The sequence below is a fragment of the Humulus lupulus genome (assembly GCF_963169125.1).
Source record: "Humulus lupulus chromosome 8 unlocalized genomic scaffold, drHumLupu1.1 SUPER_8_unloc_44, whole genome shotgun sequence".
Classification (NCBI taxonomy): Eukaryota; Viridiplantae; Streptophyta; class Magnoliopsida; order Rosales; family Cannabaceae; genus Humulus; species Humulus lupulus.
The window spans coordinates 1-24444 of record NW_026908597.1 but is presented as its reverse complement, the minus strand read 5'-3'; the positions used below and the strand labels follow the sequence as shown (position 1 = coordinate 24444).

Below are 24444 nucleotides of genomic sequence, written 5' to 3'. Positions count from 1 at the left end.
ATTTTGTCAGCTCGTTTATTTTTTTGGATCTCAAGTATCTTTTCGCACTATGCGGATCTTGTGCGGCTTAGCTCACTCTTTTAGATCTGTGTGGATCGAATGCCCGCTAGGGAATTGGCTCTTGATACCATGACAAGAATCATGAGGCTCCATCTAAAAACCAATTGGTGATTAGTGGAGTTACACATGTTCTTATTAATAGTTCAATATTCTTACACATATTCTATGTGGGACACCATAGTCTAATAAAGCGGAACTATGAATTTTGACATGTTTAATGGCCTAATAAACCTCACTGGCCTTTTTCTATCCCGAAATAATTTTTCACTACTTGTTAGTCCTCATGAGATAAATGAAACATTTCCACAATTCACACGTCTAGAATTGTCCAAATGCGATTTAAGAAATTTTCCTGAATTTCTTAGACATAAAAAACAAATTGAGTCTTTGGATCTTGGAGATAACCATATTGCTAGTCGAATACCAGATTGGATGCGGAACATGGAAAGCTTGCAGACCATAACCCTTTCTAATAACTCCTTGATAGGAGAACTTTCACCTACAATATGTAGTCGTAGTTTTCTAAAACTCCTTGACTTGTCCCATAACAGGTTAGGTGGTAAACTTCCCCAATGTTTCGGTAACTTTAGTAAGTCATTGTCAATACTAAGTCTTAGGAACAACTCTTTTTCAGGCGACATTCCCCAATTTACAAATGGAAACCAACTGTCAATTATTGATTTTGGTTATAATCTATTTGAAGGGAAACTATCAAAATCACTTACGAATTGTCAGATGCTTGGTTACCTCAACGTTGAAAGAAATAATCTCAACGATGTTTTCCCTTATTGGTTGGGGAGTCTTCGAGAGCTGAGAATTCTTATATTGCAAGCTAATGAATTCCATGGAGTTATAAGGGAGCCCAAAACAAACCATCGTCAATTTGCAAAGTTACGTATAATTGATATATCATTCAACTCCTTCAATGGAAGAGTGCCAATTGAATACATACAGAGTTGGAAGGCCATGGCAAGTACAAGCGCTGAAGACTTTGAATATATGATGGCAATACCTTTTGAACTCAAAGAAAATAGTAGCGGTCATATTTTTCGTATAGGTTACTTTTTCGAAATTACAATAGCAGTCAAAGGCAGGCATAGATACTATCATCATATCCAAAATATTATTGCAGTTATAAATCTCTCCAACAATAAATTTGTTGGAGAAATTCCTGAAGCCATTGGAAACTTGAAGGGGCTCTATTCTCTTGACCTATCCAACAACCATCTCAAAGGTGGAATTCCATCATCACTGAGTAATCTAAGAGCTCTTGAATCCTTAGACATTTCTCAAAATGATCTTTCAGGGAAGATCCCTATTGAGTTAGACCAACTTTCTTTCCTTCAATACTTCAATGTTTCACACAACCAACTCTCAGGATCTATACCACGAGATCATCTCAGTACCTTTGAGGCCAGTTCCTACGAGGGAAATGTGGGATTATGTGGTATGCCACTACAAAACTCTTGTGGATACTCCAGTCCACCAGAACACTCATTTCCATCATCAGAAGAAGAGTCGAGCTGTATTTTTCAATTTGGCTGGAAAGTTGTTGCGATAGAATATGGATGTGGATTCTTAATTGGATCGTTTGTTGGGAAAATTGTGATTGCAAGAAAACCTTATTGGTCAGTGATGACCTTTGGGATAAGGAGCTGAACCAAGAAAGGAACTCAAGGATGTGATTGCATTGAGGGTTGATTCTCAACTCCATTAATACTCAAATTTTGTAGTAGTTGTTTCTGGATAATGGTTTCGAATAATCATGTTGCATTTCTTGTTTGTTTGTATCAAAGTTTTTGTTCAATGTAATAATATATATGTACCTTTTATGTTGAATACTACACACTATCACAAATAGATTTTCTTGTACTATATGTGTTTCAATCTAGCTATTAACAAATGTTATAATTTTTCTTTTATTAGACTCATTAGACACAATATATGAAATTAAGAAACTCAATATATAAGACTTTTCAATATGATCATATTTTCTTATCAATACATTATGATGCATATGGGAGTGGTCACAGAAAAACTCTAAACATTACATATCGCTATATTTCCAGAATTTCCTATTAATTTGCGATTACGACTATTTTAATTCCGAAGAAAATGTCCAAAACGGATGGCTTCACGACTATCATCTGTTACACTATTTTCACTCCATAATGTAAGACTAAGAAAACATGTCATGTCAACTGTTTCGATCAAAGAAAATTCTCCAAGAAAAACAAAACGAAGACAAAGTAAGTCAAGCAAAACAAAACAAAGACAATCTTGATTTTGTTGAGCCAACTTCCATTTTGAAAGTTTCTTTGTGACTATCTTACCACAAATCAGCTTTTTTGAAGTATTGCTTTTCAAGTGAATACTTCATGCGGAAGTCTTGTCCTTTGACATGCTCGTAGTGGTCTGTTGTGGTTGTCGGTGGTGTACCAATATTTTGAGTCTGGGTGCGTTAGCAAATGGCGTCTTCAAGCAGGGAGGCGGTGGAGACATTAGCGGATGACTGGAAAAACCTGCATATCGGTGATGAAGATGATCGAGGGGTGGCGTTTGAAAGAAACATAACAGAGGAAGATGAGGTTGATATGCGTTGGTGCCTGGTGGGACGTTTGCTTTCTGATAGAGTTTCAGACTTTGAATCTGTGCGTAATGTAATGGCGTCTCTGTGGCGTCCAGGCATGGGTATGTGTGTGTGAGAGTTGGAGACAAATCGATATATGTTTCAGTTTTTTCATGAGGTCGATATAAGCCGTGTTCTTGAAGGTTCGCCTTGGACTTTTAATAAACAGCCTCTACTATTGGAGCGTCTGAAGGAGGGTGATGATCCGAGTACGATTCCGATAGAAGCTTTGGAGATATGGGTCCAGGTCTACGACTTAAGGGCGGGATTCAAATCGGATCGTGTGTTGCAAGCCTGTGGTTAGTTCATCGGTAGTTTTGTGTCCTCATGCCCCAAGAATTACATGGGTACTTGGAAAGAATTCTTATGTGTTCAGGTTCGTCTTCACGCAGATAATCCATTAAAAAGACAAATGAAAATCTTCACATCAAAGGAGGAGTTTTTCTGGGTGACGTTTAAATATGAACGATTGCCCACATTTTGTTTCATATGTGGTAAGATTGGTCATTCCGAACGGTTTTGTCGCAAACTTTTTGAAGCAAGGATAGAAGATATACCGAAGCCTTATGGTCTCTTTCTGAAGGCTCCTGAAAGACGCTCAAACAGGCAGATAGGAGCAAGGTGGCTACGGGACACGGTGGAGAGGCGGCCAGCACATGTCGTCGGGCGGAGCAACCAGTCGGCGGAGAGATCTACGGGGGTCTTTAATGGCGCGGATTTTGTGGAGAAAACGGGACAAACTGCTCAATTAAGTGAGGAGATCGTGGGGGCTATTAAGAACGTGGAGAGAAATCAGGGAGTTATATCCAAGGATCCTGTAGTAAATATATCAGATAGCATGGTTATTGATGATACAAGTCAAACTGATGGTTTCTGTTTTGTGGACCCGAAAAGAAGGAGAGTCCAAGAGGGTTTAGGAGTGGGTCCCACGGATGGGGTTATTTTGGGCCATGAGATACAAAACATAGAGGGCCATGAGTTACAAAACGTAGTGGGCCAGGATTTTAATATTCATATGGGCCAAGATCACTTTACTCATGTGGATCACGACAATCACAATGTCCAAGAGTCTGATAGTTTGATTGAGATACAGAGGCACATTGTGGTGAAGGATGGGATTCCATCGCACGCAGGCATCGTGGAAAAGCAGGTGCGCATAGGGCCAGACAATTCCTTGGGCCAGGTGGATTGTGTTGCGACTGACCACACAGAAAGCAGTGTCCATGCAGCAGTGGCTCAAAAAAATGGTGTTGGGGCGGGTACCACTGGGTGGTCCCGCCAATCATTATGAGCATTTTGAGTTGGAATTGTCGGGTGCTTGGGAACCCTCGGATTTTTCAGTTCCTAAAGGAGTTAATCCTCCAAAAGAGACCCATAGTATTATTTTTATGTGAAACGATGTGTAAAAAGGAGAGGATGGAGGTTGTTAGTAAGGAATTGGGGTTTGAAGGGTGTGTGGCCGTAGAAGCGGCGGGGCATAGTGGGGGCTTAGCGTTGATGTGGACTAATCATCAGGCGATCCAGTTACTCAGTTTTAGCTCTAATCACACTGATGTTGAGATTTGTATAGCTGGACATCCTAAGTTTCGTTTGACTGGTTTCTATGGCGAGCCTCGTCGTCAGTTATGTCCTCAATCATGGTCGTTGATTCGTCGATTAGCGCAGGTGTCACTCTTACCTTGGTGTGTTATTGGAGATATGAACAATGTGTTGTCTCAAGATGATAAGAGAGGTGGTAGAAGTTATCCGGCCTGGCTTGTGCAGGGGTTTCAAGATGTAGTGGCTGACTGCAATCTGTTAGATATGGATTTGATGGGATATCCTTTTACGTGGGAGAAGGGTAGAGGCAGTCAGAATTGGGTTGAAGTTAGACTGGATAGAGCTCTTATTTGTGGTCGTTGGCAGAGCCTTTTCCCTCACGCTAGATTGGTTAATATGGAAGTGTCGCTGTCTGATCATACCCCCCTTTGGCTTGACATTGGGCTCTCAAAGAAGAAAAGCTTTGTTAGAACATTCAGATTCGAGAATGCTTGGGCCAGGGAGCCTATGTGCCGTCAAATTATTCAGGATATTTGGTTGCGGTATCAAATGGACCCTCTTTATCCTAAAATCAAGTGTTGTAGTACGGCGCTGGCGGAGTGGGGTCGCAATATAATTGGCTGTTTCAAAGAGAGAATAACCCAGTGTAACAAAATTCTGAGGCAGATCAAGGGTAGAAGGGATGAGGAAGCTGTAGTGCGGTATAAGGAGGTCCATGCTCAATTATTTGAGGTCCTTTCACAAAAAGAAGTTTACTGGAAGCAGCGGTCAAAGCAAATGTGGCTCCAAGCGGGTGATCAGAACACGAAATATTTCCATGCTTGGGCAAACATAAGAAGGAGAAGGAATCAGATTCGGTCTCTAAAGGATGTTGAGGGCAGGTCAGTTGATTGGGACAGTGGTCTGGATAAGCTTATGGTGGATTATTTCTCAGAATTATTTACCGCGTCTGACACTTGCTGGGATAGAGTCATCTCAGGCGTTCAGGGGCAGATTTCAGAGGAGTTGAATCATACTTTGATGGCCACTATTGACAAGGACGAAGTGAGAGCAGCCCTTTTTCAAATGCACCCAGATAAATCACCAGGACCAGATGGGTTCAATCCAGGCTTCTATCAGAAATACTGGGATATTGTGGAACCTGATGTTTTGAGCGTTGTGCAGGGCTTCTTTGAGCGTGGAGTGTTTGATGACCACCTGATGGAGACTAATATTGTGCTGATACCCAAAAAGTCACAACCTGAATCTATGAGTGACTTAAGACCAATTGCCTTGTGTAACATTATATACAAGATTGTCTCCAAGGTGCTGGCTAATAGGTTGAAGATTGTTCTGCATCATGTTATTTCTGAGTCTCAGAGTGCCTTTATCCCAGGAAGACTTATTACTGATAATATATTAGTATCTTTCGAGGTGATGCACTATATGAAGAGGAAAATGGCGGGGCACAAAGGAGTGATGGCCATAAAACTAGACATGAGTAAAGCGTATGATAGAGTGGAGTGGGGTTTCCTCAGAGCTATGTTACACAAGATGGGTCTAAACGAGCACTGGATCAATCTGATAATGGTTTGTGTTAGTAAGGTGAAATATAAAATCACGACGGAAGGCAAAGAACTGGGTCCCATTATTCCCAGTAGAGGGCTTCGTCAAGGGGATCCTCTATCACCATATTTGTTCCTTATATGTGCTGAAGGTCTATCTGCCCTCATAGCTGACTTTGAGCGACAAGGTAAAATTAAAGGGTGTAAAGTGGCAAGAACAGCCCCAGTGATTTCCCATATGTTTTTCGCAGATGATGCCTATTTATACTGCAGAGCAACACAGGAAGAGGCTACTCATGTCATGGAAGTCCTGAAATTATTTCAGATGGCATCTGGTCAACAGGTTAATTTACATAAGTCCTCAGTGTTCTTTAGTGCTAACACAGTTCCAGATATGAGGAAGGATATTTGCTCTATTTTGAATATGAATGAAGCGTCTGTTAATACTATGTATATGGGATTACCAAATATACTAGGCAGGAGGAAGAGTGCAATTTTGGGATTTCTAAAAGATAGGATGCGTGCAAAAATTCAGAGCTGGGAGAGCAAGTTTTTATCAAAAGCTGGTAAGGAACTTCTTATCAAATCGGTGGCCCAGTCACTCCCATCGTACGCAATGAGTGTATTTCTTATTCCAGTGGGTTTGTGTAAGGATATGGAACAGCTTATGTGTAAGTTTTGGTGGAAAACAGATCCCAGGAACAATCGTGGCATCCATTGGCAAAACTGGGATAAACTATCGATACATAAATCTAAAGGAGGAATGGGGTTTAGGAGTCTTCATGATTTTAACTTGGCTTATCTAAGCAAGCAGGGGTGGAGACTAATTTGTAGACCCCAAAGTTTGGTAGGTAGGTTGTTCAAATCAAGATATTTTGCCAATGGTACTTTTCTCTCAGCCGAACTTGGGAGTAATCCAAGCTATGTGTGGAGAAGCATGTTTGAAGCTATTTCTCTGGTTAAAGATGTAGCCCGAATGAAGGTGGGTAATGGTGGTTCAATTCGTATGGGCATAGACCCCTGGCTGCCGTGTGAAAACCATTCTACACCTAGGGGTCTCCACGATTCTTTGAAGAATAATCTGGTTAAATCCCTCTTGGATCCGGTCACGAAGGAGTGGGATAAAGACTTGATACTGGACCTATTTCAACCTGAAGACGCCTACCTTATTCTGAGCATTCCCCTTAGTACTAACACAGATGATACATGGTATTGGGCTCTTGAAAAGTCAGGCAATTTCTCAGTCAAAAGCTTATATCGGCTCTTGCAGGAAAGAAGGGAAGATGCGGCTATGGCGGCACACGCAGATCTCTGGGTTAAATTATGGAAGCTTAGAAGTCCTCCCAAGGTGAAAGACTTGCTTTGGCGTTCATCAACAGGTTGTCTCCCCACAAGAATGCAGCTTAGCTTGAAGCATGTTGATATTGAGATGAATTGCCCTTATTGCCCCTTTGAACCTGAATCAATTACACATTGCCTCATCAATTGCCCCTTTGTTCATAATTGTTGGAGACGTTCTGGGCTGGCTGTTGAAAGCCCGTTCTTGGGTTCGTTTGGAAACTGGTTAGATCACTGCCTGCGCGATAAGGATGAGAGTGAGTGCCAAAAAATTGCCTCTCTGCTATGGAGTATATGGCGTACGCGTAACAACTTGGTGTGGCATCATAAAAAGATGTCTCCAGCTTCTGTTGTCTTCTTGTCCAGCTCAATGCTTAATCAGTGGATCCAGGCACAAAACAAGATTGAGGTGCCTCTTGCTGCTTTCTTGACTGATGCAGATGGCGCAGATACATGGCAAAAACCATCTGCTGGAGGTATAAAAATAAATGTGGACACAGCTATTTTCTCCAATTTTGGCTCTTTCAGCTATGCTTGTATTGCTAGAAATGAAGCAGGGAATCCTATTGAGGCAATAACTAGCTGTAAGCAGGGGTCAATGTCTCCAGAACTAGCAGAGGTCATGGGGATCAGGGAAGCCTTAAGTTGGATCAAACAGAAGAAATGGTCGAATGTTACAATTGAAACCGATTGCCTACTGGTGATACAAGCTCTTCGCAGCAATGCTACTATGGCCTCATACTTTGGTGATATTGTATTCGAATGTAAAAGATTGAGCCAAGTGAGTAGTAATATTTCTATTGTTTTTGTAAAACGGTCCGCAAATAAGGTGGCTCATGCGTTAGCTCGAGCATCTTATATTCCCGCTGATCGTATTTTTAAGGTGGGGGATATCCCATCCTCTATTATGGATGTATTGTTGAATGAAGTTTGAGAATAAAGATTTTGTTTGATCAAAAAAAAAAAAAAAATCTTACCACAAATCTTTGCGTTACATATTTTTTTTTACTGCGCAACAATGCTAACTATGAATTGTTGTTTTAATAAAAGTCTATATTAATTATATTTTGATGGTGTATAAATTTTGAATATTTCAATTGACTTGTTATAGCATTTATAGCTTATATATGCATGCATGCATCCTTTAACTATAGAGATTAATAGTTAAAACTATGTTCAAGTATATTGGATATTCAAGCTATATCCTCTACATTTTGATATTTTCATTTATCTTATAGTATGTTATATATATATATTTATTTTGGTAACGATTAATGTATTGCAGCCCAAATTTTTTTTCGTCACGTGGATATAATCGTAATTTTATTATATTTTATAGTATATATTATAGTTATTTATGATATGATGAATTCTGAATGATTTATGGTGCCAAAAAATAATATTTAATAAATAGTAAAAAATAGACATATATATGCACAATATATTATTTAAATTTTATTTTCGATACCGAATATTATTTGGAATATTTTAAAAAAATTACAAGACAACACCATATAAAAAATTAAAATTATTGAAAACAAAAAATGGATAAATAAATATTGCCAAAAGAGTAATGCTATGTATTGGCGTATTTGACTTTTTTTAAAATAAAAACAAAAAGATAATACATATATAATTATTATAAAAATAAAATCTTGATATATTATCCCTAAACTTTTTTGTTTTTTAAGAAATGCCTAAACGTAGCCAAAATTAACCGGAATGTTGTATATATGATCAATATTTTCACTATAATAAAAATAATTAAACAAAGATACAAGAACCTGATTTTTCATTTGCAGTGTATCCTATAGATTAATATATATGGTTTTCTTCAAGCATTTTGTCGTGCCAGTTTTCTTGCTGCGGAGTATTTAGATTATTTTCCCACACTTGATTCATGATCTACCATATACAAGTAATGTGCAATGTAAATTATTTGGTTAGTTTTATTTATAGAAAATTTTCAATTATATTTGTTAAATTTGTAACATTATCATATAAATTTCAAATAAACAATATTATATATATAAAAATATTATGTTTAAATAAAAAATTAAACCAAAATATTGTTTATGATTTTTTAAAAATATATTTATATATATATGGTATGATAACCTTTTTAAACACAAATGATATTTTTTTAATAAAAATTAAGATTATGCATTATATATATTATTAGTATAATGATATTTTATAGTATTTAAATTTATATTACAATATAAATATTAAATATCTAGTCTAGTATAAAATATTATTATTATAATAATAATATTTGAATTTGTATTAATATAATTAATAAAAAAATTAAGATTATATATTATTATCATAATAAAATTTTATATCATTTTGCATTGTCATTTTGCATTGTCATTGTCATTGTCATTTTGTCATTTTGCATAAGATCAGTGAGAACATCCATCATCTCATCTTCATCATTTTGATCTATCCGAGCTCTCATTGGTATTATTTCATCCTCTCCATGCCAATGCCAATTGGTATATTTCCGTAGAAAACCATTTACAAAAAGATGATTTTCTAATACATCAATTGTCTGAAATTCAACGTTGACACACCTCCTACACGGACATTTCACCAATCCCCTTGAGTCAACGCACTGCCGGGCTCTCTGGAGAAAATCCATCACACCAGCCTCATACTCATCGGATAATCGATCTGTCAAATTAATCCAACTCTTGTCGATCGACATTGTATGAATGTAGCACTGCACGGAACACTAATCATCAAACTTACAATCAATTTGTGTGTGTCCTAATTCAGAGAGAGGCAAATGTAAGAGTCTTCAATGACTCACCCTCTCTAAACGGGTCTAAGGCTTCTTGTGATGAACACTAAAAAAATATAATATTATCACTATGTGATAATAATACTATTATATCTTTGGTAATAATTTCTTATTACCAAAGAAAAAAGCAAATATAATTAAATATGTTTTTTTAATGTCTTATGCTTTTTGAAGTTAATTATGTTGTTTTATGATATCTAACTATAATATATTTCAGTGTAAATATTATTAAACTTATTTAAATTTGACATATTAATTTAGTATTTATTAAATTACATATTTTACTTATGCTTTATTGAATAGTTTGATTAATTTAAACAAAATTTCTAAAATTTGTTTAAAATTTATTTAACTACTTTAGGATTAATTTTTATTTTTATTAAAATTTAGTTGCATAATGTTAATGTTAATTTTTTTTATTCTTAATTTTAAAATATATTATTTATATAAAAAACATAAATTATTCAAAAATTGAAAAAAAATATTAAAAAAAATACAGAAAAATTAAAAACAACTAACAAATAATATTAAAAACATATTTTTTTAATTTTAATTTTAATAATGATTAAAACTAACAAATATTAAATTTAATTTTTTTAATTTTAATTTTAATTTTAATAATGGTTTTCTAATAATATATTTGTTAATTTTATTTAATCAGAACTAACACATATTATTTTTTTACATATTAATTTAGTATTTATTAAATTACATATTTTACTTATGCTTTATTGAATAGTTTGATTAATTTAAAAAAAAATTCTAAGATTTGTTTAAAATTTATTTAACTACTTTAGGATTTAATTATTACTTAAATTATTTAATTAATGTTTATTTTTATTAAAATTTAGTTGCATAATGTTAATGTTAATTTTTTTAATCTTAATTTTAAAATAAATGATTTTACTTATCAATTCACTATTTATTAAATTAGAAATTTTATTGAGTACTTCTACTAATATTCACAATATCTCTAAATTTTACAATTCTATAAAAAATTCGGCAGCATAACGACTATATTTTCATCTATCCCAAAATTTAAAATCCTGCAAATAACACATAAAAAATATCCAGACCCAGATCATGCAGAGAGCATTACAAATTCATTTTAAATAACTATATAATTTATAATTATTAGTCTAAATTTTATTAATTATTCAATTTTCTAACCAAAATATTAAAATTCTACTAAAAATTAACAACAACAAATTAATCATCAATATTCATAAAATCTGAATTTTTACTACTAACATAAGCAAAAAAATTAAAATTGACAACAACAACATACTAACATTACCACCAAAATTTTCAAATTAACACTCAAATATTTAATATGTTTACTAATATGTTTAATACACATAAAATTCACCAAACACAACATAGAATTTATTTAAAAAAAATACTAATTAATCATTTAACAATTTTCTAATTCCTAATATCATTTTTACTAATACTTATTTTGAAAACCTAAAAATAAATACATTCTATCTAATATAATTATTTCAGATTTTTATTAAAATTAATATTATATTATTTATATAAAAAAACATAAATTATTCAAAAATTGAAAAAAAAATTAAAAAAATACAGAAAAATTAAAAAAAACTTACCAATGCCTTCAATATCTTGCTAGCAATCCCTATAATCCAACAAAAACCGAATACCCAACCTTCAAACAAAAATTAGAAAATATCATTATACAATTTCATAAATATATATATATATATAAAATGAATAAATAAACCATACCTTCAACAAATACACAGAAATTCCTTCACCCTTGGCAATTTTGGGGCTTAAAACCGAGCTTTTATGGAGGAAAACGACTATAATCGGCGGAGGGAGGCGGAGGTTTCGGAGAAAACCCAGAGAAACCAGAGAGGAAGGAGAAGGGGCTTCGCGGCTGAGTGTGATATTTATAAACCCTATACCGAGAACATGTTCTCGGTATAGGTCCTCGGTATAGCAACTAAACCTATTCAGAACCGCGAAAATGTCCCGCGCATATGAAATGTATATACCGAGGACATGTTGTCGGTATAATGTTCTCGGTATTGAACCTTTTTTTTGTAGTGATGGTTTTCTTCAAGCATTTTGTCGTGCCAGTTTTCTTGCTGCGGAGTATTTAGATTATTTTCCCACACTTGATTCATGATCTACCATATACAAGTAATGTGCAATGTAAATTATTTGGTTAGTTTTATTTATAGAAAATTTTCAATTATATTTGTTAAATTTGTAACATTATCATATAAATTTCAAATAAACAATATTATATATATAAAAATATTATGTTTAAATAAAAAATTAAACCAAAATATTGTTTATGATTTTTTAAAAATATATTTATATATATATGGTATGATAACCTTTTTAAACATAAATGATATTTTTTTAATAAAAATTAAGATTATGCATTATATATATTATTAGTATAATGATATTTTATAGTATTTAAATTTATATTACAATATAAATATTAAATATCTAGTCTAGTATAAAATATTATTATTATAATAATAATATTTGAATTTGTATTAATATAATTAATAAAAAAATTAAGATTATATATTATTATCATAATAAAATTTTATATCATTTAAATTTATATTAATGTGATTATTAAATATCTAGTCTTTTATTATATATTATTATAATAATGATATCCTATAACATTTGTATTTCAAATTGAATTTATATTAATATAATTATTATATATATGTAGCCTTATATTATATATAATTATTACAATAATATATTTTATAATATTTAAATTTATATTAATATGATTAATAAGTATCTACATAAGTTAGTTTTAAAATAATATTATGTTAAATACTTAGAATTTTCTATTAAAGTTAACAAAACACACCATTAAAACCAAGAACTTTTATATAGAAGATATATATATATAATAAAGAGTGTTATTAATTAATTAATAAATTAATATATTGCCTCTAAATGTAGACATAATTTTTCAGGATTTATCAGCATAGAATGTGGAAGTTCAGAGATGTCGAATTGCATAATTATAAAAATATCAATTAATTAACAATTTTTATTTTTTCTATGGCCAAATCGCTGACTAAGTGAGACTAATAACGAGTACTAGTATTTGTTTTATTGAATTTCTAAGCTTGATTCAATTATATATGCAGACCTTTATTATCATATATATATATATATATGTGAGTGTTAGGATTAGTTAGTTTTCTGTTTTATCTAACAGCAATTCTGTTCGGTGTACAGTTTCTCTAACTGATTTGTACAGCTAACTCCTAACAACCTCTTGTATATAAACTCTGTAATTTACTGTTTAATCAATGAGAATCACATTATTCCATTCAATACTTTGTATTCTTTACATGGTTTCAGAGCCGAACTGATTCTCTTCACATTTTTTTTTCGTTTCCGCTTACTCTGATCTGTGGTTCCTCAATCTGTTTGTTCATGGCGAATCCAACTGGTTCTTCAGCTCCCTCGTTCTCTCCAGTTGTTTTCTCGCACAACCTCTCTGTTAAGCTCGATCTTCACAATTTTCTCCTATGGCGTCCCCAAGTTTATGCTGCAATTGATGGACACTCACTTCAAGATTTCATCGATCCCGATTTCCAATCGCCAGAAAAGTATCTTACGGAAGCTGATCGATTTGCGAACAAGATCAATCCAGATTTTATAAAATGGGAGCAACAAGATCAGCTACTCTACTCTTGGCTGCTATCATCGATGACGGAAGGCATTCTCACGCGTGTGATTGGTGGCAAGACATCTGCGCAAGTCTGGGCGATCTTGGATACGTACTACACAACTCAGACAACAGCCAAGGTAGATCAATATCAAACTGAATTGAAAAATATCAAGAAAGGATCTCTTTCCTTGAATGAATACCTTCTTCGTATCAAAAATCTGGTTGACAAATTGGAATCAGTTGGTCAATCTGTTTCTCCAAAAGAACATATAAGTGCGATCTTTAATGGTCTCCCAGCTGATTATGATGTATTCATAATTTCGATTCAATCCCGTACCCAAGCGTACACAGTTGCGGAGATCGAATCGCTGCTTCTTGCTCAAGAGAATCAACTGGAAAAACATAATCTCGAACTTGATTCTGATCCAGCTATGGCGAATCTCACTAATATGAATGGCTTCAAGAAACGATCGGTGTTTCCCAATCCGTTTGCTAATCCTCAGTCGTTGACTCATCCGTCTGGTTCTAGCCGCACCAATGCCTCTAATAACAACAATCGTGCATTCTGGAATCCCTATGCCACTGGAGGTCGAGGCATGTTCCCTAGCATGTATCCCCAATCTGGTGGCTCTACTCGCGGAGGCTTTACCACTCCAGGTGCATCACACCCAATTTTCCAACTATGTTCTAAGCAGGGCCATTTTGCTTCTAAATGCTATATGCGGTTTAATCCTGATTTTCTAGGTTATGGAGCCGGTCCAGTTGATAAACAACAATCTCAGATGTCGGCAATGGTGGCTACTGCTGATATGGTTAATGATTCGTGCTGGTATCCTGATTCCGGAGCAACAAATCACTGCACTAGTGATGATTCCAATCTTATTCAGAAGCAAGAGTATCTTGGATCTGACAAATTACATGTGGGTGATGGTACGGGCCTGATGGTATCTAATGTTGGTAAGGCGTTTATACAATCTCATTCATCTCCAAAGTTTTTTGTTTTAAACAATGTTCTTCATGTTCCATACATAACCAAAAATCTTATTTCTGTGTCTCAGTTCACTAGAGATAATAAGGTCTTTTTTGAATTTCATCCTGACTTTTGTCTTGTGAAAGATCAGGCTTCCAAGGAGGTGTTGATGCAAGGCAACCTCAGTAACGACCTCTATGCCTTCCCTACATCTTCAATGTCTTTTGCTCACACTGATTCCTCACACTCCTCTGGTTCCGAAGTGTGTTTCCCTACTGCCTTATTTGTTCAGTATAATCTACCTTGTAATTCTTCATGTAATTCTGCATCTGTTATCTCAAACTCTACTTTTCATTTGTGGCATAGCAGGCTGGGTCACCCTGCAGAAAAATTTGTACGAAATGTAATGTCGTTGTGTAACTTGTCAATTCCTAATAAAACATTTTCTGATTTTTGTAATGCTTGCTGTCTAGGAAAAATTCATAAGTTTTCCTTTCCAATTTCTGAAACTACATATAATTCTCCCTTACAGCTCATTCATTCGGACCTTTGGGGTCCAGCTCCTGTTGTCTCATCCAGTGGATATAAATATTATATCCATTTCATTGATGCATATTCAAGGTAAACTTGGGTCTATCTTTTAAAAGCTAAGTCTGAGGCTTTGCAAACATTTATAAATTTTATAACCCAAGTAGAAAATGAATTTAGTCGCAAAATTAAATCATTTCAATCTGACTGGGGGGGTGAGTTTCGTGCTTTTTCCTCTTATCTAACTCAGCAGGGCATTAGTCATCGACTTTCATGCCCAACCACACACCAACAAAATGGTGTTGCCGAGAGGAAGCATAGACATCTTGTGGAGACAGCCTTGACATTATTAGCTAATGCATCAATGCCCATGAAATTCTGGGATGAAGTTGTTATAACTTCTGCATTTCTTATTAATCGTTTACCATCTCATGTTTTGTCTGGTCACAGTCCTTTTCAAGTTTTGTTTCAAAAAATTCAGATTATAACCAACTAAAGTATTCGGCTGTTCTTGTTTCCCTAATACTCGCCCTTACAATGCGCATAAGTTGCAATATAGATCGATGGAGTGTACATTTCTGGGCTATTCATTGAAGCATAAAGGATTCAAATGTCTTGCTTCTACTGGCCGAATCTTTATCTCTAGAGATGTCATCTTTAATGAGCATCTTTTTCTTCTTGCCTCGGTCAGTTCATCTATTCCTTCTGCTTCTAATCCTATTTCTTCTAAACTTCCTTCAGGGTCTATTCCTACAACTCATAAGATACACTCCACACCACCAATTGATACCCCCACTTTACCTCATGAGACAATGTCTCAAACTGTTCCTGTCACTACACCTTCTCCTACTCCATCTTCCATTCACCCGAATCTCCCTTCATCTCCCACCATCTCTCATTCATCAACTCCTAATCTTCCATCTTCTTTTATCCCTCCTCCATCTAACTCTGTGCCGAACACTATGACTGAGATTGTATCTACTGCTGTACCAACATTACCTTCCACAGCCACTACTAACATGCACAATATGGTTATAAGATCCAAGGTTGGTATATACAAGCCTAAGGCTTATATTATCTCAAAAGAACCACTTACTGTGACTGAAGCTTTGCAGGACTCACTTTGGAAGGCTGCTATGGATGAAGAGTTCTCTGCTCTTGTGAAGAATGGCACATGGGATTTAGTTGATCTTCCACCAGATCGAAAACCAGTAGGATGTCGATGGTTGTTCAAGATTAAGGAGAAGCCTGATGGTTCCATTTTGAAGCACAAAGCACGGCTTGTTGCAAAGGGATTCAGCCAACAATTTGGCTTTGACTTCACTGACACCTTCAGCCCTGTGGTCAAGCCTACAACAATCCGAGTTTTACTCACTATTGCACTCTCTAAAGGCTGGAAAATAGGGCAATTGGATGTTAATAATGCTTTCCTTAATGGATTGCTCAAAGAGGAGGTCTATATGAGTCAACCGTCTGGTTTCATTGACAAGGTATATCCATCAAAGGTGTGCAAACTTAACAAGGCGAGATATGGGTTAAAACAGGCCCCTAGGGCCTGGGTTGATAGACTAAAGCACACCTTAATCAACTTTGGCTTCTCTGGTGCAAATCTGATCAATCTCTGTTTATCCGTGTAACTCCTTTTCATACAACTTTCATTCTAGTCTATGTAGATGATATTTTACTGCTTGGGAGTTCTAATATGGTGATTGATAACATAGTTGCTGAGTTGAATTCAGCTTTCTCTCTTAAGGATCTTGGTGAAGCTCAATACTTCCTTGGTATTGAGTTAATAAAAACATCTACTGGTCTTCATTTATCTCAGCGCAAATACCTTATTGATATACTATGCAGAGCCATAATGGAACATGCTAACTCCTTACCTACTCCAATGACGGCTGGTGAAAAACTCTCTGCACAAGGCAGTGAGTTAATTGATGATGTCTCCACTTACAGAAGCTTGGTTGGGGCATTACAATATGCCACTATAACTCGTCCGGAGCTATCATTTGCAGTTAACAAGGTTTCACAGTTCATGCAATCACCTCTATTGTCTCACTGGAAAGCCCTTAGGAAAATACTCAGATATATTCGTGGGACTTTGGATTATGGTCTTACCTTTCCTCCCAGCAGCTCGCTTGATCTCATTGGTTTCTGTGATGCAGATTGGGCATCCGATTTGGATGATAGGCGATCAACTTCTGGGTATTGTGTATTCTTTGGACAGAATTTGGTTTCTTGGTCATCTAAGAAACAACATACAGTGTCTCGTTCCAGCACAGAGGCAGAATATCGCAGCCTTGCTCACTTAACTACAGAAGTGGTTTGGCTTCAGTCATTGCTCTCTGAGTTACATCTTTGTCTTCCATCAACACCAATTGTTTGGTGTGACAACTTGAGCACGGTTCTTATGGCTGCTAATCCTGTCCAACACGCTCGGACTAAACACATTGAGCTGGATTTGTACTTTGTTCATGAAAGAGTGACTAATAAACAGTTGATTGTTAAGCATGTTCCTTCCTCCGATCAAGTGGCTGATGTGGTCACAAAACCTCTCACAGCTGCCAGATTTTCTCTTCTTCGGCACAAACTTAGAGTCTCTCTTCTTTCCCCTCTAAGTTTGAGGGGGGATGTTAGGATTAGTTAGTTTTCTGTTTTATCTAACAGCAATTCTGTTCAGTGTACAGTTTCTCTAACTGATTTGTACAGCTAACTCCTAACAACCTCTTGTATATAAACTCTGTAATTTACTGTTTAATCAATGAGAATCACATTATTCCATTCAATACTTTGTATTCTTTACAGTGAGCACTCTGAATGGTTACTATCATAGATGATTATTTTAATATTAATCATTAGATTAAGATCAATTATTCATATTTATAGTTGTTAATTAATATTTCTAAAAATAAATTTTGATTTTTAAAATTTTTTAGAAATGCTATCTGATTACATGGCGGTTACATATTTATTAAATTAAATAATTAAAAAAAATCTTATTTAAGCATTATATATGAAAATTCAAAATTAATAGTGACTTGCTATATCAAGTCGCTAGCTGTCTGCGCCCCAGCACGCCACGTGTCCCTGCTCCAGCCGTCCACAGTAGCAACGTGATCCTCAGCTTGCGCCACCTGTCCTCACCTGCCAGCACCTTGCATCAACTCTCCAACCAGCCTCTCACGTCCACGCCTAATATATCAATGCCTTATACACTTTTTACATATATGAAACCAAATCAATACTGACAACGAGGAGTGATTAAATTAGGTATTGAGTAAAATATGTGAATCCATCAGGAATTCACTATACGTGTATGTTTCTCTAAAATTTGGCATGACGATGTGGCATGTAAAAAAAGTATTAAAGCGAAAACGCTGCCATGTGAATGCAGGAAATGTGCTAGCAGTATTGCTCGTCACACGACACGATAAAGAGGCACATAAACAACACGCGCAACTCAAATGTTTTAAAAAATGTTCTGCCACTAAAAGTTTTAAAAAGCAGAAGTGTTTAAATAAACTCTACTTTCCAATGCATTTTTTCTACTTTTTCCAATGAGTTTAATGTAAGGCTCCACCGAAAGCTAAACTGGTCAATTTAGGCGACTTCAAAGTAATCAAATAAATTAATATATTATATTTGCTATGTGGCAAAGTTCTGTAGAAATAAAGAGAGCGTTTGGGATTGTTTTTTGTTTCCAACATTATAATTTAAAAATTATAGAATAGAAAATACTTTTTTGTAGAACACACCTACTGTTTTCTAGTTAAATAGCCAAACAAGATTTAGTCTCTCTGCATTTCCCATGCTTTTATCATTGCATCAATATATTTTATCTCATGTGTATATAATATATGTATATATATATCACATTGTTCTATTTATTGACCATTGTAAGCTATTTTGTCAAAATCTTATTCTTTAATAATTTAAACAGTCACTTACATGTGTAACCCATTAATTTGTATCCATGTCAAAGAATTGATGAACTGTCTTTTATCATGCAGTTGCCAATGACAAGAGAGGACTAAATGCTTTTTTATCCCTATAAATAGCAGAGCACAAGTCTCAATATACTTGGCTCATCTCAAAGTGTGAAACATATAAAACCACTACATATATTATATTAGTCATATGATGATGGGATCATTAATACTTCGCTTCAGTTTCACTGGTTTTCTCTTTCTGACTTTGTTATGGTTCACTTTCTCGCAGCCAGTTTGCCATGATGATGAAAGGTCTTCGTTGTTGCAGTTCAAGGAAAGTTTTATTATCAACATGTCTGTTTCTAGTTTTTCATCTCTTTCTTATTCGAAGGTTGCCTTCTGGACAAACAAAGAAGACACAAGAAATTGTTGCATGTGGCATGGGGTTGAGTGTGATGAGATCACAGGCCATGTCATCGGCCTTGATCTCAGCAGCTGCTACCTCTACGGCTCTATTGACTCAACTAGTAGCCTCTTCAATCTGACTCATCTTCAGAGTCTTGATCTTGCAGACAACCACTTCAACTATTCTCAAATACCCAGTGCTATCAAGCGGCTTTCTATGCTCACTAATCTCAACCTATCATTCTCTGTCTTCTCTGGTCAAATTCCGTCAGAAGTTTCAGAACTATCCAAATTATCCAATCTTGATTTGTCGGATAACAATTTGGAGACCCTTGTTTCAAACTTGACAAGCCTTGAGAAACTTCATCTCAGTGGTGTTGACATATCATCGGCAGTGCCTAAATCATTGGAAAATTTGTCTTCCTTGATATCACTGCTCTTGGAGGATTGCAAATTGACAGGTGAATTCCCAATCAATATTTTTCAACTTCCAAATTTACGAAGTCTAAATGTGGTGTTCAACAAGGATCTCACTGGAAGATTTCCTGTGGTACTTGACCAAAAGTGCTCTCTCAAGTCATTGCTATTAGGATTTACTGGCTTCTCTGGGGATCTACCGTCATCGATTGAAAAACTTGCTTCTTTGACTGAGTTGGATGGTACAAGTTGCAACTTTTTAGGAGTGATTCCAGCCTCCATAGGTAAGCTGAAACAACTCACTTCTCTCGACCTTTCTAATAATTATTTTGTGGGACAAATCCCTCCTTCCATTGGAAACCTAACTCAGCTCACTTCTCTCGGCCTTTCTTATAATAACCTTGTGGGACAAATTCCTTCTTTCATTGGAAACCTAACTCAGCTCACTTTTCTCGACCTGTCCTCAAATCAATTTAGTGGTCCAATTCCTTTGTCATTCTCAAAACTCATAAATTTAGAAACCCTTTCGTTGAATGATAATAATTTAAGCGGAACTATGAATTTTGACATGTTTAATGGCCTAAAAAACCTCACTACCCTTATTCTATCCCAAAATAATTTGTCACTACTTGTTAGTCCTCATGAGATAAATGAAACATTTCCACAATTCACACCTCTACAATTGTCCAAATGCAATTCAAGGAATTTTCCTGAATTTCTTAGACATCAAAAACAAATTCAGTCTTTGGATCTTGAAGATAACCATATTGCTAGTCGAATACCAGATTGGATGTGGAACATGAGCATGGAAAGCTTGCAGGCCATAACCCTTTCTAATAACTCCTTGATAGGAGAACTTTCACCTACAATATGTCGTCGTAGTTTTCTAAAACTCCTTGACTTGTCCCATAACAGGTTAGGTGGTAAGCTTCCCCAATGTTTCGGTAACTTTAGTAAGTCATTGTCAATACTAAAGCTTAGAAACAACTCTTTTTCAGGCAACATTCCCCAATTTACAAAAGGAAACCATCTGACATTTATTGATTTTGGTTATAATCTATTTGAAGGGAAACTATCAAAATCACTTACGAATTGTAACATGCTTGGTTACCTCAACGTTGAAAGAAATAATCTCAGCGATGTTTTCCCTTATTGGTTGGGGAGTCTTCGAGAGCAGAGACTTCTTATATTGCAAGCTAATGAATTCCATGGAGTTATAAGGGAGCCCAAAACAAACCATCGTCAATTTGCAAAGTTACATATAATTGATATATCATTCAACTCCTTCAATGGAAGACTGCCAATTGAATACATACAGAGTTGGAAGGCCATGGAAAGTACAAGCGCTGAAGACTTTGAATATATGATGGCAATTGTACCTTTTGAATTCAAAGAAAATAGTAGTATTCATATTTTTGGTCAATACCCTTTCCAAATTACAATAGCAGTCAAGAGCAGGCATAGATACTATCAGCAGATCCAAAATATTATTGCAGTTATAAATCTCTCCAACAATAAATTTGTTGGAGAAATTCCTGAAGCCATTGGAAACTTGAAGGGGCTCTATTCTCTTGACCTATCCAACAACCATCTCAAAGGTGGAATTCCATCATCACTGAGTAATCTAAGAGCTCTTGAATCCTTAGACATTTCTCAAAATGCTCTTTCAGGGAAGATCCCTATTGAGTTAGACCAACTTTCTTTCCTTCAATACTTCAATGTTTCACACAACCAACTCTCAGGATCTATACCACAATATCATCTCAGTACCTTTGAGGCCAGTTCCTACGAGGGAAATGTGGGATTATGTGGTATGCCACTACAAAACTCTTGTGGATACTCCAGTCCACCAGAACACTCATTTCCATCATCAGAAGAAGAGTCAAGCATTTTTCAATTTGGCTGGAAAGTTGTTGCGATAGGATATGGATGTGGATTCTTAATTGGATTGTTTGTTGGGAAAATTGTGATTGCAAGAAAACCTAATTGGTTAGTGATGACCTTTGGGATAAGGAGCTGATGAAACAAGAAAGGAACTCAAAGATGCGATTGCATGAGGGTTGATTCTCAACTCCATTGATACTCAAATTTTGTAGTAGTTTGTTTGTTTGTATAATGGTTTCGAATAATCATGTCGCATTTCTTGTTTGTTTGTATCAAAGTTTTTATTCAATGAAATAATATATCACTAGTAGATTTTCTAAAGAGATAGTATTGGAAAAATGTTATAATTTGACTTTTATTAGACTCATTAGACATACTCTGTCTTATTATGGTATTTTGCATTTGAAATTTTTTATTTGGGACATATGTATTCACGACAACAATTTTCCTATTTAATTATATAAAATAATAACACGTTAGAAAAAGCGTAACTGACTTGTATTAAAAACAATTTCTAATTTCATTAAAGAAAAAAAATGAATTTCTCATTTCCCGTTTTCTGTTTCTCTCTACCATTTCTCCTCATCTCTCTGCACCACTTCGCCATCACTCTCACAATCTGATGCTCTCCTTGGCATGGGTAAGTACTTCAACTAACAATTTTGGTATTTTGGGAGGTTGATGAAGCTTTTCACAACTTTGTTCTTAGAAGATTAACGAGGCTTCTTTAATGAAAGTAATAACCCAGATGAAAGTAATACATACAATATTATGTATGTATATATACGTGCAGATGAATATAACCCAGAAATGAATCTATGAATTACCCATAATCAGTGAATGCTTTAAATAAAAGTAATAAAGTAATATATAATATTACTCTACTTTGTCTGAGATAATTTTTGGATTCTCTTAGATTTATTACTCTACTTTGTTTTATTTTGTTGAACCTTTGATCATTTTCATTATCTAAATCAAGTCTCTAAATCAAGTTATGATTATGTTTGATGGTTTTTATTCTTTGTTTCAATGCTTTATTTGACTAGACGTTTTGGATTCTTAAATGCAAACTGCAATTAAATTATTCTGAAAAGATGCATTTATCCAAATCAAGTCTCTAGTTATTTTACAATTGGTGTCCTCTTTCTATGTCTCTAGTACCTACCAAGCTATGAAAAAAGGCTCAAAATTAATGAGTTTGAACTAGTACTGTCAATCCAATATTTCTATAGAGGATTTTGATTTTGTTAGTTGACAACTAATAGGGCTAAGATTTTATCAAGCAAATCAGACATATATAGTTAGTTCCAGATATTACATTGCCATTATAAACACATTATTAGCTTATGTTTAATTAATCTATCTATGACTTAGAAACTAGATAACATTATATGTGTCTTTCATGTTTTGATAAATATTAGTAAATCGTTTGTATAGTTTACCTTGTTAGACTTTTGTTATTAAAATTGTATTCCCTACATTGCATACATTCAATAGAGTTTATTTCCAAACTTTAATGGTAATACTAACTCTCTTCTTTTATGATGAAATTATGTAAAAGTGCATGTATGCTAAAGTTAGATGAAATCTGTTTGTTTTGGTTGTCTACACCAGAATCAAGCTAGGTGGTCAAAATATGAAATGCCATTATACCAAAAATAAAATAAAAAAATTAAGTGGAATATTACTTTTCTCATTAAGTAACTTCTCAATTTTGTTTAATTATATATAACAGATAAGGAAGATTTTTGGATAATGCCAAACACGGCAGTGGTCATCTTGAATCACCATATAAGCAAAGTCATCTTGCATCCGAGCGAGTCCAGCACGGGACTCCTGACCCGAACCCGTGTCTCAGTGAATCGAGACGAGTCCATATCTTGTGTAATCACCCTAACGAGTGCCTCGGTCACCTGTAATGATTTGCATGGAAGTCGGTGCACCCGAAAGGGTGTTAATCACACTAATGCGTGACTCGGTGCATTCGAACGAGTCCAGCGCCGGACTTCTGACCCGCACCCGTGTCTCAGTGAATCGAAACAGGTCCAAATCTTGTGTAATCACCCTAACTAGTGCCTCGGTCACCCGTAATGATTTGCATGGAAGTCGGTGCACCCGAAAGAGCGTCGAAAGGGTGTTAATCACATTAATACATGTCTCGGTGCATCCGAATGAGTCTAGCTCGGTACTCCTGACCCGAACGCGTGTCTCGGTGAATCAAAACGAGTCCATATCTTGTGTAATCTCCCTAACGAGTGCCTTGGTCATCCGTAATGATTTGCATAGAATTCGGTGCATCCGAAAGAGCATCGAGACGGTGTTAATCACACTAATGCGTGCTTGGTGCATCTGAGCTAGTCCAGCGCGGGACTCCTGACCCGAACTCATGTCTCAGTGAATCGAGACGAGTCCATATCTTGTGTAATCACCCTAACGAGTGCCTCGGTCGCCTGTAATGATTTGCATGGAAGTGGGTGCACCCGAAAGAGCGCAAAAAGGGTGTTAATCACATTAATGCGTAACTCTGTGCATCCGAACGAGTCCAGTGCCGAACTTCTGACCCGAGCCTGTGTCTCGGTGAATCGAAACGAATCCAGATATTGTGTAATCACCCTAGCGAGTGCCTCGGTCACCCGTAATGATTTTAATGGAAGTCCGTGTACCCGAAAGAGCGTCGAGACGGTGTTAATCTGATAACTCTAGAAAT

The 24444-nt window shown here is 35.4% G+C and overlaps 3 protein-coding genes and 1 long non-coding RNA gene across 4 annotated transcripts; 3 read left to right on the top strand and 1 right to left on the bottom strand.

Moving 5' to 3' along the window:
- Window positions 1-258: 258 nt before the first annotated feature.
- On the top strand, window positions 259-1719 carry LOC133809261 (receptor-like protein 7). The gene has a single exon (XM_062245926.1). It carries the CDS (start codon window positions 259-261, stop codon window positions 1717-1719), a length of 1461 nt encoding a protein of 486 aa, XP_062101910.1.
- A 2368-nt stretch (window positions 1720-4087) lies between these two features.
- LOC133809260 (uncharacterized) lies at window positions 4088-8044 on the top strand. Its single transcript, XM_062245925.1, has one exon. It carries the CDS (start codon window positions 4088-4090, stop codon window positions 8042-8044), a length of 3957 nt encoding a protein of 1318 aa, XP_062101909.1.
- Window positions 8045-9505: 1461 nt separating this feature from the next.
- On the bottom strand, window positions 9506-11995 carry LOC133809268 (uncharacterized). Its single transcript, XR_009881028.1, has 3 exons — window positions 11666-11995; window positions 11527-11585; window positions 9506-9835 (listed from the first exon to the last, which is right to left on the bottom strand). It is a non-coding gene; the product is annotated as an uncharacterized LOC133809268 (long non-coding RNA).
- Window positions 11996-19245: 7250 nt separating this feature from the next.
- On the top strand, window positions 19246-21873 carry LOC133809272 (receptor-like protein 7). The gene has a single exon (XM_062245935.1). The coding sequence runs from the start codon at window positions 19246-19248 to the stop codon at window positions 21871-21873; it is 2628 nt and encodes an 875-aa protein (XP_062101919.1).
- The last annotated feature ends 2571 nt before the right edge of the window (window positions 21874-24444 follow it).